Here is a 16100-nt window from a genome sequence, read left to right on the forward strand (position 1 = left end):
GATGTGGTCAAGACCTTAATAAAATGGGATTATCTGACGCCTATATTTTGGTGACAAAGATGTGTCAGAGGCAGAGCATTTGTTAACCTTGGTTATATTTTTTTTCTAAAGGCAGCCTATTCTGTCAACATCTGCCTTTCCCTCCCCACAGAACATCGTTTATGAACATTTTGATCCTGTCATACTCTAATTTATCACTCAGTGGTTCTACTTAGCAGACCTTGAGAAGCGTTTAAAAATCCCCCCACGTTTAAATAAAGACACGCATTTATACAAAGCAGAGCAACCTTGAGTTAGTGTGGAGCGTTATTCCTCGTCCATAAAGACATCCTATTCATCCTACTTTTTTTTCTCCACACTTTTGTGTTTTAGATTGAAGTACATTGAAGCAGCATGTTCTGGGTGGATTCCAGGAGGATGAAAGTGACAGACAGAGAGAGCGAGAGAGAAGAGGATGTGTAACTGCATTTTCCTTTTTTGTACTTACACTTTTTTTTTATTATCATTATATTTCAAGTATGTTTTCAAACAGTGCCATCAAATGGCCATTTCACCAGCGTACATGCACTTGTAAGATGCAATAATATTAGGCTATAACAAATGCTAAGTCATCATAATAATAGTAGGCTATTCAGTTTTATGCTTGTTAAAAAATGACTCAACTCAAAATTAATCAAGAAATATCCAGTTTCAGTCCGTCAGATTATTATTTGTGGTAGTGTAGCCTACAGAAGGCAGTTCTGTGTTTCTCACAACACCACGGAACGGTCTCAGATTATATTTTGTAATCAGACAGCGCCATCTGCTGTTTAATTTAGAACGTGATAAGACTTTCTCCAGACAATATTTGGAGGCTCCTATAAATAAAACGCCATGACGTGGTTTCACAGACAGGATTAGGCCTTAGTTCAGTAAGGACATTTAGCTTATAAACGTGCCTTAGAAAAAAAAAACATTTCTGGTGTGCATCTTGAGACAAAACAATGGCAGCTACATATTTTAAGATATGTCAGTGCAAATTGCTTTCAGTTAAAAACAGCTTAAACATGCATTTTGGTCTGAGACTAAGCTGAAGCCTTGTCTGTGAAACTGGGGGTATATGAATAAATTACAAAATTATCTCTCGTTGATTTTCAACGAGAGTTATATCTTTAAGTCTGGAACCTGGATTTGTTGAAATAAATGGTTGCATAGGTCACACTGTCTGATGTAGCTGGTGTCTGTGGAGAGATGAGAAAAATTAACAGCAAAGAAAATTCTTTTGGGGAAATGACAATCACAATTGGCAGCTCATTAAACTAACAACATTATATAATATACTGTTTTGTACTGTAACATATTAATAAACGTCTGCACTTACCACATCTCTTTTATTTATGTTTGTTTTTTCTGCAGAAAAAATATCTTTATAAAATGATGTTGAGTTGAGATGACATTTTGGAATTCTTGGATGTAAAAGATGTTACCATATCTGTGTCTTCTTACATGGCGATACATTTCAGGACTCTTTTCTCTGTTTCCCAGTGTGCTGCTGCGCTCTACTGGAGGAAGAAGAAAACTAGACCTGTGTGTTGTTGTAATTGTGAATTTATTTGTTAAGTTATTTCAGTAAAATAGTAAACATAGCTTGCAGCTAATGAATAGGCAATATGAAATGAAATATATTTAGCCAATTTTAATACCTCTGTCTTTCCTTATTTGGCTGATGTTGATATAGACTGGTTCAGACTCCTGAGGGTCCACGTGCACTGAAAGAATTGCAAATACAGCAAGAGTTATAGTAAAGAAAGACAGAAAGAAAGACAGAGTGATTCCCTCATATGCTGTGATAATACAGATACACAGATTTTTTTACCTGACATTCGTTTTCTGTAAAAGTAATACAACAGAGCTCCAAGCAGAATCCCAGCACACAGAACCAAACAAGAGGATACAGTAGCCTTTGCATATTTGTTGAATTCTAAAAGGAAATTGTGTTTTTTTTTCTATTAATTAGATTTATTTGTTGACTTTTCTTTACCATGTTCATTTGAAGATGAGCTAGAACATGTACATTGTAAATCTTGAGCATATTATTTTTTCCGAGATAAGGTGAAAAGTACTGTATTTTAATGGTTAATTTATTACCTTGGTTTGGTACAGTTGAGGTTTCTGTCGATGAGGAAAGACTGATTGTTATAGGAGCCAGAGCTCTGAGTGTATCCTCAGTAAAAACTGCACACTGCCAGTGCAGCGGGTCTGTTTCATTGCTGGACAGATTCACTGTGAGTTGTAACTTCTTGTTTTTCTCAGTCATAATTTGCTGTTTTCCCAGCACTCCTCTGTTCCCCTCCATCCTGAGCCAGACCAGCGTCAGTGAATCAGTCACTTCAGAAACTTCACAGGTGAGAATCACTGACCTTTTCCTCAACACACCATCAGGGGGCTCAACTGAGACTGAAATCAACAACAACATCAATGACTTTTAAAAGCACTGAACAAATGTACTGATGAGCAAAATGTAGCTGAAAAATCAATGTATTCATTTTTATTGATTGATTGATATTTGCAAACCTCTGATGGTGTGAAGTATTGTGGTTGTATAGGGAGGATTTTTATCATTTGTTATACACCTGTAAGTCCCACTATAATTAAAGTTCACAGGTGAGATGTGAAAGATAAAAACTTGACTATTGTATGTGGTTGAAGAAAAACTTCCTGGTTTAATTGGTCCTTTAACTTGAACTTCTCTTCCTTTTTCAACTGCTATCAGATCAGTCTGTGAATTAAACCTCGGCTGCCAGGTCCACTTCCATCTGTCATATTTCTTTTTAGACTTGCAGATCAGTGATACGTCACTATTATTAGAGCTTTGTCTGTAAATATTAATTTTATTATTTCCTGTATATGAATCTGGAAAGACAATAGGTAACATGGTGAATTTCAGTGAATACATCTCAGTACATTTTAATTTTAAAAAGCACTGCATGTCTAAAGATTTTTTTTTTAATATAAGATGACTTCTGCACGTTTAACTTAGTATTCTTGATGAAATTATTATTATTTAGGCATACACCACAGATTTTATATAAAAGAATATACTTACTTGAACTGACATTAAGTGTGTGAATCCTAACCGTTGTTACTCTTCCATCTTCCATCAATCTACAGTAATATTTGCCCTGGTTGTGTTCATCAATGGTGTGTAAGATGATGTAGGCAGAGTTGTTGTACAGTAGAGTGGTGTTGGATGTTTGTTCTTCATCTCTCTCCCACTGCAATGTTGAGGATTCAGACAGGAGAGAGACCTCACATCGCAAAGACACATCAACGCCACACTGAACTTTGGAAGATGGAGTATTAGAACCGATTGTGAGAAATGTTGTATATCTTTCTGACATTTATAATTAAATTTACTGTTACTTTTAAGACATTTTTGCTGTATGGAACATCAACCAACCTTCCTTTTGGGCAGTTTGAATTGGTGGATATGCTTTGTAGAATGAAAAACAATTACATATAAGAAACCTTGCAAGACAAAACCCACAAACTTTGCTAGTACATCAGCTGAGGATTTTGCACAAATACAATATATATTCACCTGTGTTTTTGAACACAGAGAGGCTAGTATATACTGTTTCTCTATATATTGTTTTGGATTGTCAGGTTGTTGATCACGGACATTAACACACAGACATGTTTAAGTATCTGCTGTCATGTAATGTTCAACTCCAGTAGATTTCCTTGCCTATGAGAGTGTTTGAGTGATATTTCAATTTTTTTTTATTAAACCGTTATATACATCTTTAAATAGACATTTAATTTGAATTTGAATACAATAGAGATGATGAAACCTACAGATTACTGTACTGTATACATGGTAATGTTTAAAATTATTTTAAATAGTTTGAACATTATTAAATCATTCCATATCAATTACTAATTAGTGTATATTGTGTAGGGTAAAATAAAATATATCTTGACAGAATATTTTTCCTTTTGATGATCAATTGGTTAAAGTGAGACTCACCGACAGCGTGGAATCGGGAACAAAATCCACACATCAATATAAAAATTTTAAAAGGTTTAAGTGGCATGATTCTTCTTTTCAGTGCCTCGGATACAATGATGCACTCTGAAGAGTTTGAAGAAACAACTAGACAGTAAATTTAAATGGGCGGTGCAATATTCAGAAATCTGCCTGTCACAGAAAACAACCAGCACATGAATTTTAAACAAAATGTTCATGCAGAGTGATACTGTACTATCTAGCACTAATTAATTTTGCAGTGTTAAATTACATTCAGATGTTTGAACACATTTCTAAAAATCTAACTCATTAGAAAGAAATCATTTTTTTTTATCTGTTTGTTCATGGTTTAAACAGCTCTGATAAACTCATTTTAAATTATCTTGCATCAATAAAATAAAACATGTTTGAAAACGTAAAAAAAATATTTTTAGAGTAGTCTGATTTAAACGATTATCTAATTTCCAGTGCAGGAAATGGTTTGCTAAACTGAACTACCTTGAGGTTTCTCTCAGGCACATAAATCTGTGATCTAAAGTGTGATATAAACTCACCAGCTTTTTTGAGGTCTATTTTTGAAACTTAGTTTATTTGTGCACATACAGTACAACTCTACAAAATATTTAAAATTACCACTTTCCCTTGTTTGCTGTTTTTTTTAAGGCACTTGTCTTTGTTAAGCTAGAAACAATGTATTATGAACAGCATTATAAATTGTGCAAATAAATTGACCTGAACTGACATACAACCCCCATGCCTCAAAAACCTTGTCAAAACCTGCCATTAAACAGCCAATGAACAGTACAGCAAATTATGAAATCTATATTTACATAAGGAAACAATAATATCAAACTATAGATTTTGGCAATAAAAATGCATTCAATAAAATGTACAAAATAGAATTTAATAGAACCGGAAATGAATTAAAATAATAATAATAAAAAAACACAACTAATGTGTTAGACAGTTTTTAAACTTTTGTTTCGTGTTCCTGTTCTGAGTGCGTGTCTGATGTGGTTATGGTTAGATAAAAGGTAAAATAAACATTTTTTTTGTTGTTGTTGTTGTTGGTTACACTTTAGATGAGGGTCAGATGCTCACTATTAACTACAACGTATGCATCAATAAACTCCTAATTACTGCTTAATAGTTAGTAGGTATAGTTGTTAAGTTTATAGATATTGGGTAGGATTAAAGGATGTAGAATATGATCATGCAGAATAAAGCAATAACATGTGCTCTAGGCTACTAAACAGCCAATATAGTAATATGTAATACGCAATGTTAATAGTGAATTTGACTCTAAACTAAAGTGTTACCATTTTTTGATTCATTGAATCCCTTGCCTTCACAGAGTCAAATGTGTCTGACAACATTTCATATCTCAAAATTAGCAAACTTTTTATATGCTTTGGTTCACATAGGGAATGCGATCATTTTACATTTCTTTTTATGAATGTTTCAGTTTAAAATGCTTGCAATTAAGTATTTTCTGTCTTTAGTTGAAATATTTTTTCAAAGCTTAAAAAAAATCGGTTACGATTTATTTAAAGGTGACTTAGTTAAATTGTACTTACTCAAATGAGTACAGAGTAATATTAAATAACTACATGTACTTACTGTAGAGTTACGGTTAGGATTAGGGTTTGGTTTAGGGTTAGTTACTTGTAATTATGCATCGTTTACTGTAATGTATAGTAACGTGTGACTACGTCACCTTCACGTAAAGTGTTACCAAAACATCATCACTTTTTCCATACCCGGAAATACGTTGCTACATTTAGCAGAGTTGCGTGAAATGAAACCACATGGAGGTTTCTTTCTGGTATGCAAACATATTGATTCAAGTCTGATTATACAGAGATGATGTTCGTGGTATTTGTTTTTCTCATTTGAAAATAAACCCAGCAACCCTTTACTTACAGAATAGAGCACACTCACAATAATACATGACTAGCTTGTTTTTATTAATATAAGATTCATTTGATGTCTTCAATTCCATTCAATGATGATAATTAAAAAATGAAATACAAATTTCCACATGAATTTCCAGTGAAGGCTCATTGTGCTGTACTAGCTGAATAGATGACTGTAGTAAAGTCCAACATATCCTGTAGATATTGAGATATACAAGCTTAAAGAGTGTACTTTTACTGTAAATCACAAACAAATAAAACACATGTATCATTAGTCAATCAAAACGACAGTCTAAAATGTTTATGAAGGAACATGTTTTTAGCTGACCTCTGAACTTGCATTATTGGTTTTAAACCAGCTGTCATCTCCTGGAAAATAGTCAGGGATTTAGCATATTTGTCATTGTAAAGAACACACAGAGGTTAATGTGCAATATTAATGTGCAGATAAGCCAATATCACTTTAAGACAAGCCAACTGATTTAACAGCCATTTAATTAACTATTTGCTATGCAAAAAAGGTATACAAGTACAGCTCCTATCTACTTGAATGGAGACAGAGCAAAATCTGAGAAAACTGTGTCTGTCAGGCTTATCCAGGTAATAAGCATCACTTTACACAAAAAAATATAGTAAATGTCTCTGTGAAAAGGCAATTAGCTTTTTTAACTGAAAGTCACACCAATTATTCAACTGCCACATTGAGTGTAACAATTTGTCCCATTTATTTTTCTACGGAGCATCTTTTCCTCCTCATACTGTCTCTGAGATCAGATCACCTGTTTTTCGCTGACGTTTAAAAACTAGAAGTCCCAGCAGCAGTATCAGCACAGTGCCAGTGACAGCACACACCACGATGATCCCGATCTGTAGATGACTTACCTGTGTCATGATATCTTCTGCAGAAACATGTGGAGTCAGATAATACACCAACTCTGCCCATTGTCATGACTAGTGACAATTTACTATTTATATGCTAGTACGCATAAAATATACAATCTAATTTGGAGTTAAGGTGAAAAGTACTGTATATTAATGGTTAATTTATTACCTTGGTTTGGTACAGTTGAGGTTTCTGTCGATGAGGAAAGACTGATTGTTATAGGAGCCAGAGCTCTGAGTGTATCCTCAGTAAAAACTGCACACTGCCAGTGCAGCGGGTCTGTTTCATTGCTGGACAGATTCACTGTGAGTTGTAACAGTGACAGTAACTGTGAGTCATAATTTGCTGTTTTTCCCAGCACTCCTCTGTTCCCCTCCATCCTGAGCCAGACCAGCGTCAGTGAATCAGTCACTTCAGAAACTTCACAGGTGAGAATCACTGACCTTTTCCTCAACACACCATCAGGGGGCTCAACTGAGATTGAAATCAACAACAACATCAATGACTTTTAAAAGCACTTAACAAATGTACTGATGAGCAAAATGTAGCTGAAAAACCTGTAAGTCCCACTATAATTAAAGTACACAGGTGAGATGTGGAAGATAAAAACTTGACTATTGTATGTGGAAGAAGAAAGTCTTCCTGGTTTAATTGGTCCTTGTAACTTGAACTTCTCTTCCTTTTTCAACTGCTATCAGATCAGTCTGTGAATTAAACCTCGGCTGCCAGGTCCACTTCCATCTCTCATATTTCTTTTTAGACTTGCAGATCAGTGATACGTCACTATTATTCGAGCTTTGTCTGTAAATGGTATTCTTTTTATTATTTCCATTATATGAAACTGGAAAGACAATAGGTAGAATACATCTCAGTTAGTAAACATTTCAGTTTTAAACATATTTCTGAAAAGCACTGTCTTTAAAAATTTAAAAATACTTTTGCACTCTTTCATTGAAGTAAAATAATTGAAAGTGGGGGGAAACTCACATAATAAGAAATATGTTTTTCTCCAAAACCGTTTGCCATAATTATTGGCTCTCCTAGAATTTTTTTTTTTGAGTAAAATATCTCTTCCCATTAATATTTAAATTTTTTAGCACACCAGGTTGACTAGGAGCATGAAATTCTTGTTTCACAGGAGTATAAATATGAGAAAACACAAAGACCAAATTCCCTTAACCCTTTAGAAAATGAGTGGGGTGAACGTCCTGGTTGCGTATGCAACCCACCGTTCCCTGAAGGAGGGAACGGAGGACGTAGTCGACGCGACTGAAATGGGATCACGCTAGGGAGCCTATCATCTTCGAGTACTATTGAACGAGCCAATGTAATTGGCGTGCGTGATTCGCATCACACACTCCGCCCCCGCGGCGCGGGTATAAATACGGAAGTGGATGCACGCACTAGTTGCTTTTCGCTGAGGAGCCGAGAGTAACCCGGGGTCAGCGGTGGTCCAGCGGTAGTGGCAAGGGGACTACGTCCTCCGTTCCCTCCTTCAGGGAACGGTGGGTTGCATACGCAACCAGGACGTTCCCTTTCAGTCGATAACGTCAGACGTAGTCGACGCGACTGAAATGGGATCAACCATTGAACACGCCACTAACGCTGCCACCTTCCAGTGCCTAAACCAAAGCCTCCTGATGCCCCCGCAAACTTAAGGCGGGGAAGGACAGGGCTTAGGCCAGGGAAGTCACTGCTGTTCCTACAGGACCACTGGGAAAGCGTTCCCCGTACGTTGGAAGGAAGGGACGCTGCGGAAGCCACATCCAACCCGAGGGAGGAAATGTGGAGAATACACATATGAACTGGGCGGAAACCGGGCAGTCTAACATATGGAATGTCACTGGGGTGGCTCCAGCCTAAGACGGGGGGAGACACACCGGACAGTGACGGCAGAGAGACTCTGCCGAGGGAAGACACGGGCTCACCGCAGGGAGTCGTATCGTGGAAGAATACACATATGGGGTCACCGAAGGGACCGCAACATATGGACCCAGCCTAACACAGGTTCCACACTGCTTACGAGTGGTAGGCCTAACACCAGACGTTCCGCACGTCCGACGTCGGAGGGGTGTGGAGGAACTCAACAGGGTTCAATTTTAAGGGAACTCAACTGGAGTAGAAAGGCGCACGTATCCAGTCCATAGGAGGGGAATGGCGCCGCAAGCCGACACTTGAACCGGGCTCACGGTGAAACTGGCTTCATGAGAAGGGAGCCCACGGGAAGCAGCGGTTCAACTAGGTGTCGTCCAGCCCCCAACTCTAGAATCTGTTTAGCAAAGTATATCGTCAACGCCCAGGCGGAGCACTTTACACTCATCATAGAGGAGCTCAACACCTAAGTGGACATGTTGCATCTCGGATCTTTGCCGAAATGAAGGCAAGCACTAAGTGCAACTTTGCATGGAAACAGCCTTCCCTCTCTGCTGAATTCCAACAGATATTTGAAGAGCTGGTCTGAGGTCTATGACTTGCATTCTGTACACGTCCAAGCGAATCGGACAGAGAAGCCAGGGCTGGATCTGCCTCCTCCAGGGCAGCGCTTGCAGGCTCACCACCTGCTCCTATTACGGGAGAGGTAGGAACCTTGGGCACAATCCGAGCCGGGGTCTCAGCTTGTGAGAGTTAGCCGGCCCAGACTCCAGGCACAATACGTTGACCGAAAGCGAGCAAGTCCCTACCCTCTAGTAGAGACCACGCGAGCAGGAGAACTGATATAGCAGAATTTTTAACTCACTACCTGCAGTGGCTCAGGGGCGGTCTCTGCAGTGCAGTCGCACCAGGGACAAGGCCCAAGAGGATAAAGAGGGACACAAGGATTTACAAGACCTTGCTCCTCAGGAACCTGACGATCAGAACGTGCTTCTGCATACTTCTGCAACACGATGAGCGTCGTTTAAACACCGAGGCAACATCATTTTGAGGGTGATTTAGGAAAACAGCCTACTGCAACCCATTTTGCAGGAAAGAGAGCACTGAAGTGATCGAAAGCTTTCAGGATCTCCTCAGGGGAGAAGACGCACTCAACGACTAGGTTCCACTTCTAAAGGCGTAAGCACGCTACCCAATTCTAGGGGGTGCTCGCAGAAGTGATGGTAACTAACACATGTTCTTGTGATAGCCACCTGAACCTCCGCGTTCAAATTTAAGACCGCCCGGAATCTCCGGGGGAAGAACGTGTGTGCCATCGTGCCCCGTCCCCGAAAGAGTTTCCAGGGGAAGTCAGGAAGGCTGTTGAAGGGAACCAGGTCTAGTTGGGCCAATGAGGGGCAACTATGAAGACCTGTTCCTCTCCTGACATGGCACGTAGGTGCAAGTGACGGGCGCAAAAGACAGGAGCATTGCTCAACACAACATGTGAAGATCACTGGGCTATAGGAGCATTTTCTGCTCAGCACTTGGGTGTGACAAGTTCACTGAGCTTCAGGAGCATTCCTGCTCAACACCTGAGTGTGATAAACTCACCGAGCTTCAGGAGCATTTCTGCTCAACACTTGAGTACGAAGAACCTCACTGAGCGACAGGAGCATTTCTGCTCAGCACTTGAGTGTGACAAGTTCACTGAGCTTCAGGAGCATTACTGCTCAACACCTGAGTGTGATAAACTCACTGAGCTTCAGGAGCATTTCTGCTCAACACTTGAGTGCGACGAATTTCACTGAACGACAGGAGCATTTCTGCTCAGCACTTGAGTGTGACAAGTTCACTGAGCTTCAGGAGCATTACTGCTCAACACCTGAGTTTGATAAACTCACCGAGCTTCAGGAGCATTTCTGCTCAACACTTGAGTGCGAGGAACTTCACTGAGCACCAGGAGCATTTCTGCTCAGCACTGCGTGTGATGAATTCACTGAGCTACCTGTGATGGACTCACTGAGCTACAGGAGCATTGCTGCTCAACACCAGAGTGCGATGAACTTCACTGAGTTTCAGGAGCAAATCTGCTCAACATGAAGAGTGATGATTTCACTGACTTGCAGGCGCAAGGCGACCATGAGTCGCAGTCACTTTTAGAAGGCTCACTGGGGTTAAACGCATTTCTGCGGGCCCCTGGGGCCGCTGAGTCCCAGTGTTTGTCCAAGGGTAGTCCGCTCGGTTTACCCAAACACTGGCGGAAAAATAAAACCGGGGGGGCAACTGAGCGGCCCCGGAATGGTCATGACCCAGCCGGACCCAGGGGATGGAGTCTCCCCTTGCCCTGGCTATAACTGTCGTGAGGCTCGATGGCGGCACGATTGAGTAAGCGGGAGGAGTGGAATAAGGCGCCCTCAGAAGCGTCTGACTCCAAGGAGGAGGTGACGGGTGAGTTTGTGACATGCAGGGGAAGCTTGCGCAACGGTCGCAATGTCTAACAACTCGAGGCACGAATGCCCGTATAGTCGGGGGTCGCCCAGGCCCCCGTTAGAACACGCCCTTTGTACATGGCCGCTCTGTAGAAGAGGGTTTGGCAGCAGACCGGGATGAACTATAGTCACACAGGGTGAGCTGCTCTGCCACGGTCACCTCGGGACTCGATCGTGAAGCTAGCGCTGAAGCGGTCACATATGGAGGGAGCCAAAGGCTGCGACTACCATATACCCCAGGAGCCTCTGAAAGTTCTTTCAGTGGGACCCTTTCTCACTTCAACACCAGCTGAACACATTCTCATTGGAGAGACATGTTGGACCGAGTACCTCTCCAAAACTAGAAAAGAGATACTCAGCCCGTGGGCGAGATTACTCTCTTCCAGTTGACCTGAAGACCCAACGGGCTCTGGAGCACTCGAGGGGAAGGACACTGTACTGATACTCCACCCTTAGACGCAACACACAGGATGGCCTGCGGTGCGGGAGGTAGAGATCTGAAGCACATGTCTTTCAGGTCAAAGCTGCAGACCAATCTTGGGCCAAGATGGTCACGACCCACCACCTAGTAGCACGAAGAACGAGTTTACAACTGGCCTTCGTACCGGCTGGAGGAGCGGCTATATCAAATCCTTCGCCAGCAGGATAAGATATGCACGCACAAGTCAGGAGCACTGCTCAACACTCGGTGTGATGAATATCACTGAATTTTCAGGAGCACGTCTGCTCAACACCTAATGTGATGACTATCACTGACTTGAGCGGGGTAGCCGAGCCTGAGGTGGGGCAGCAAAGTAGAGAGAGTGGTGTTAGTGTGCTGTGCAACACTTACCTGTCTCCACAAGCGGCAGGGGGCGCGTGAGAAGGCGGATGACCGGGTCCTCGAACGCACCAAGCTGCCTGCTGGCGACCAAGGGGGAGCTGAGGGGTGTAAGGCTATACAGGGTCACACCCGCCAGACTGGCCCTCTTGGGACCCAGGAACAGATGAAATTGCTCTCTCTTTGAAGTGTGGGTACCGCTTGCTCCGCTTTTTTTGTTTTTGTTTTTTTTTGTTTTTAGGGAGCCAGCGGCGGAACAGACACACACACAAACAAAGGCTCCACCCGGCCCTCACCCGGGGGGAGGGAGTGATCGTGCCACTCCAAGAGCATCTCATCCATTCCTGGGCGGCCCGCTCCGGAATGCTTTCGCTGTCGCTTGCCACCTGGCTTGGCAGCGCCTGGAGCGGGCTGGGCGTCTCTACTGCGGCCGGCTCCCTGCTGAGGCCTGGGTGGAGGCTGCTGCGGAGGGCCAGCAGGAGCGGCGGCCGGAGAACGCCCACGGCGACGAGCAGGCGGAGGAGCTGCCACCGGCGGCGGGTGGAGGCAGCAGCTGGCCACCGGGGCAGGATGTGCCGGATGACCTCCGTCTGCGCTTGAGCGGCAGAGAACTGTTTGATGCAGTTCTCCACCGCGTCGCCGAGCAGCCCAACCTGGGAAATTGGGGAGACCAGGAACCGAACCTTGTCCGCATCCGCCATACCAACCAGGCTGAGCCAACGAAGGCGCTACTGGACCACCAAGGTGGACATCGCCAGACCGATCACGCACGCTACGACACCCGTACCCCGGAGGGTGAGGTCGGATGCAGTGCGGTGCTCACCTATGAGCGCACGGTCTGGATTACCCTCGTGCATGCCATGGGTGCCCTAGCCTGCAGCAACGCCATGGCACGCAAGAGGAAGGGGCTTGCCCACAGGCTTTGTAAGCTCTGCCCGTCGGAACGGACGAAACTCACAGGCCTTAGGGGGGAGACGAGGATCCCCCCAAAAGGCAGCGGCCGCCGGACACAGGTGCACCTGTGTCGACAGACCGCTCCAATGGAGGGACACCTCGCAACCCTTCACCGTTCCTCCATCAAGGGTAATGAGGGGGAAAAGCTATTCAGGCAGTTTCTGGCAGAGAAAGATGCTGTTCACCACCTGATAAGCTCTCCATGCATTTCGGGAAAGAAAGGCACTGGGGCGGCGAGCTGAGAACCAGCGCGGCCCGCCCCAAGATACCAAACTCCAGATTCCAACCGAGACTGAACGGGACACGGTGGAGGTTCCACTCGAGCCCGGCAGCCTCGGCGGCCCGTTTCAGCATAGCTGATAATTCTGGATCCGGCTCGGGCAACATTGAACTCCCGGAGGGAGACAATGCAGCCGAGTCATCATCTCCAGAAGTCAGCTCACCCTCTGATGCTGCAATCGGCATCCTGTCCTCCAGGGGAGCCCCGAGTGAAACTGCTGGCCCACCCATTACAGATGGACCAGCAGACAACACAGGAGGCTCCAGTGGTTGCAGTGGAAGGGAGGAGTGAGGAGCCCACAGGGAATGGTTACCGGGCGGGACATCCAACACTATCCTCCGGTCACCCATCCCACACAGCACCCGAGGGTGGGGCATGGTAATGGGGACTCGCTCTCCGCGAACGAAGGCGAGTCTCGCCCTCAACACTGCGACAGTCATGTTCCCACAGTGAAAACATTAGCTGTCCACAAAAGCTGTCTCAGCGTGCTGTAAGCCAAACACGTGACACAACAGTTGTGACCATCAGAGAGAGACAGGGAACGACCGCACCCAGAAACGCACGGGCGGAATGACATCTTGAAAAAGACGCAAACGCACCCGTGTTGCTCTTTCAGAAAATAGGACCGTCACCAGTGCCGGAGCACACAGGGAAATGACCGCGGCAACACTGAACAGAGACCTGAAACAGTGAAGCACTCACTTTTCCGCCCTCTAACCAGCCATCAACACACACAAACATTTAGAAATTTGTTGCTGTTAAAACAGCAGTTGAGAGCTCAAAGCTCGCGATCACCGCTGCACTCGCGCTGTAGAACACCAGCACTGGGAGAGTCTTCCTGAAGAACACCGACACACTCGCTCGTTGTAGACAACAGCACTCTCAGAGACATCAAACGATCGGCTCCGAAGCGAAAGGCAACTAGTGCGTGCATCCACTTCCGTATTTATACCCGCGCCGCGGGGGCGGAGTGTGTGATGCGAATCACGCACGCCAATTACATTGGCTCGTTCAATAGTACTCGAAGATGATAGGCTCCCTAGCGTGATCCCATTTCAGTCGCGTCGACTACGTCCGACGTTATCGACTGAAAGGGAACTAAAGAGAAGAAGCAGGAACATTGATCTGGGAATCTGAAGGATCTGGAGAAATTCTGTAAGAAGGAATAGTCTCTGATCTCTTGTCAGTTGTTCTCCAAACTCATCAGGCATTATAGGAGAAAATTCAGAGCTGTTATCTTGGCAAAAGAAGGTTGCAAAAAGTATTTAATAAAAGGGGGTCAATTATTATAGCCAACGTGTTTTAGAGAAAAGCATTTATTTCATATTTGTGAAAGATCAAAAGGATAAACAATGCAGATTCATTTTTACAGACATATTTGATCATATTTACCAGGGGTGACATTAATTCTGACCACAACTGTATAAGTTAATTAAATTAACTTACAGTATTCTTAACGTAAATTATTTTAGATCATTATTATTTAGGCATACACCACAGATTAAATATAAAAGAATATACTTACTTGAACTGAGATTAAGTGTGTGAATCCTAACCGTTGTTACTCTTCCATCTTCCATCAATCTACAGTAATATTTGCCCTGATTGTGTTCATCAATGGTGTGTAAGATGATGTAGGCAGAGTTGTTGTACAGTAGAGTGGTGTTGGATGTTTGTTCTTCATCTCTCTCCCACTGCAATGTTGAGGATTCAGACAGGAGAGAGACCTCACATCGCAAAGACACATCAACGCCACACTGAACTTTGGAAGATGGAGTATTAGAACCGATTGTGAGAAATGTTGTATATCTTTCTGACATTTATAACTAAATTTACTGTTACTTTTAAAATATTTTTGCTGTATGGAAAATCAACCAGTGTTTTCAAAACCTTTGAACACAGAGGGGCTAGTATATACTGTTTCTCTATATATTGTTTTGGATTGTCAGGTTGTTGATCACGGACATTAACACACAGACATGTTTAAGTATCTGCTGTCATGTAATGTTCAACTCCAGTTATTCCTTGCCTATGAGAGTGTTTGAGTGACATTTCTAACCTTTTACTTGAGTTGTTTTTTTATTAAACCGTTATATACATCTTTAAATGGATATTTAATTTGAATTTGATTACAATGGAGATGATGAAATGATGCACTCTGAAGAGTTTGTAGTACAGTAAATTTGAATGGGCGGTGTAATATTCAGAAATCTGCCTGTCACAGAAAACAACCAGCACGTGAATTTAAAAAAAATGTCCATGCGAAGAGATAATGTACTATCTAGCACTAATTATTTTTTATGAACAAATGTCCTAAAAATGTAACTCATGAGAAAGAAATAGTGGTTTTTTTTTAATCTTCTGTTTGTACATGGTTTAAACAGCTCTAATAAACCCATTTTAGATTATCTTGAATAAGTAGATTAAGGCATGTTTAGAAACCCAAACATTAATTTTAGATTAGTCTGGTTTGCACGATTAGTTAATTTCCAGTTCAGGAAATGGTTTGCGAAACTAAACTAACTTGAGTTTCCTTTTGATTGAAACTTGATGCTGCGCCATGACGCTTTTGGAACGCTTCTGTGTGAGCCGGTGTTTGAAGCATGTGTGAAAAAAACAATCTTGATTGGCCAAGAGGATAGTCAGGTGACTCCAAGGCATTCACATACTCGATTACATCAAAGACTGGCTCATATTGACAAGGTTGGAAGAGGTAGTCGTCCTCGCACACTTGAAGTTATAGAGGGTGAGACTAAATGCCGAAAAGAGTGTCCTCTCTCCAGGTCAGAGGATTTTTCTCCTGCTCCAGTCAACTCCATCCTTGTCACTTTGAAGGACTTCAAGCTAGGTCACGAAATTCATGTCTGCTAGTTTCAGAGGTTATTGGGGCTTATG

General features: G+C 42.6%; 2 protein-coding genes across 4 annotated transcripts; both read right to left on the bottom strand.

Annotated features, from left to right (window-relative positions):
• Positions 1-473: 473 nt before the first annotated feature.
• Positions 474-4110, bottom strand: LOC143723193 (uncharacterized). 2 transcript variants are annotated; one of them, XM_077215208.1, is made up of 10 exons: positions 4010-4110; positions 3440-3472; positions 3086-3322; positions 2554-2892; positions 2128-2436; positions 1856-1960; positions 1683-1748; positions 1467-1541; positions 1361-1389; positions 474-1220 (listed from the first exon to the last, which is right to left on the bottom strand). In XM_077215208.1, exons 1-10 carry the CDS (start codon positions 4074-4076, stop codon positions 1152-1154), a joined length of 1329 nt encoding a protein of 442 aa, XP_077071323.1. In that variant the 5' UTR covers positions 4077-4110; the 3' UTR covers positions 474-1151. The 2 variants fall into 2 exon arrangements, with proteins under 2 accessions (XP_077071323.1, XP_077071324.1); XM_077215209.1 differs by having other exon boundaries at positions 1361-1538.
• Positions 4111-5955: 1845 nt separating this feature from the next.
• On the bottom strand, positions 5956-15363 carry LOC143723908 (uncharacterized). 2 transcript variants are annotated; one of them, XM_077216781.1, is made up of 5 exons: positions 14731-15363; positions 6977-7649; positions 6705-6824; positions 6254-6294; positions 5956-6120 (listed from the first exon to the last, which is right to left on the bottom strand). In XM_077216781.1, exons 2-5 carry the CDS (start codon positions 7305-7307, stop codon positions 6070-6072), a joined length of 543 nt encoding a protein of 180 aa, XP_077072896.1. In that variant the 5' UTR covers positions 7308-7649; positions 14731-15363; the 3' UTR covers positions 5956-6069. The 2 variants fall into 2 exon arrangements, with proteins under 2 accessions (XP_077072896.1, XP_077072897.1); XM_077216782.1 differs by having other exon boundaries at positions 5956-6162.
• Positions 15364-16100: the final 737 nt, after the last annotated feature.

The sequence above is a fragment of the Siphateles boraxobius genome, unplaced genomic scaffold, assembly GCF_051911475.1.
Source record: "Siphateles boraxobius isolate OS27281-9 unplaced genomic scaffold, OSU_SipBor_1 7, whole genome shotgun sequence".
In the NCBI taxonomy this organism is placed as follows: Eukaryota; Metazoa; Chordata; class Actinopteri; order Cypriniformes; family Leuciscidae; genus Siphateles; species Siphateles boraxobius.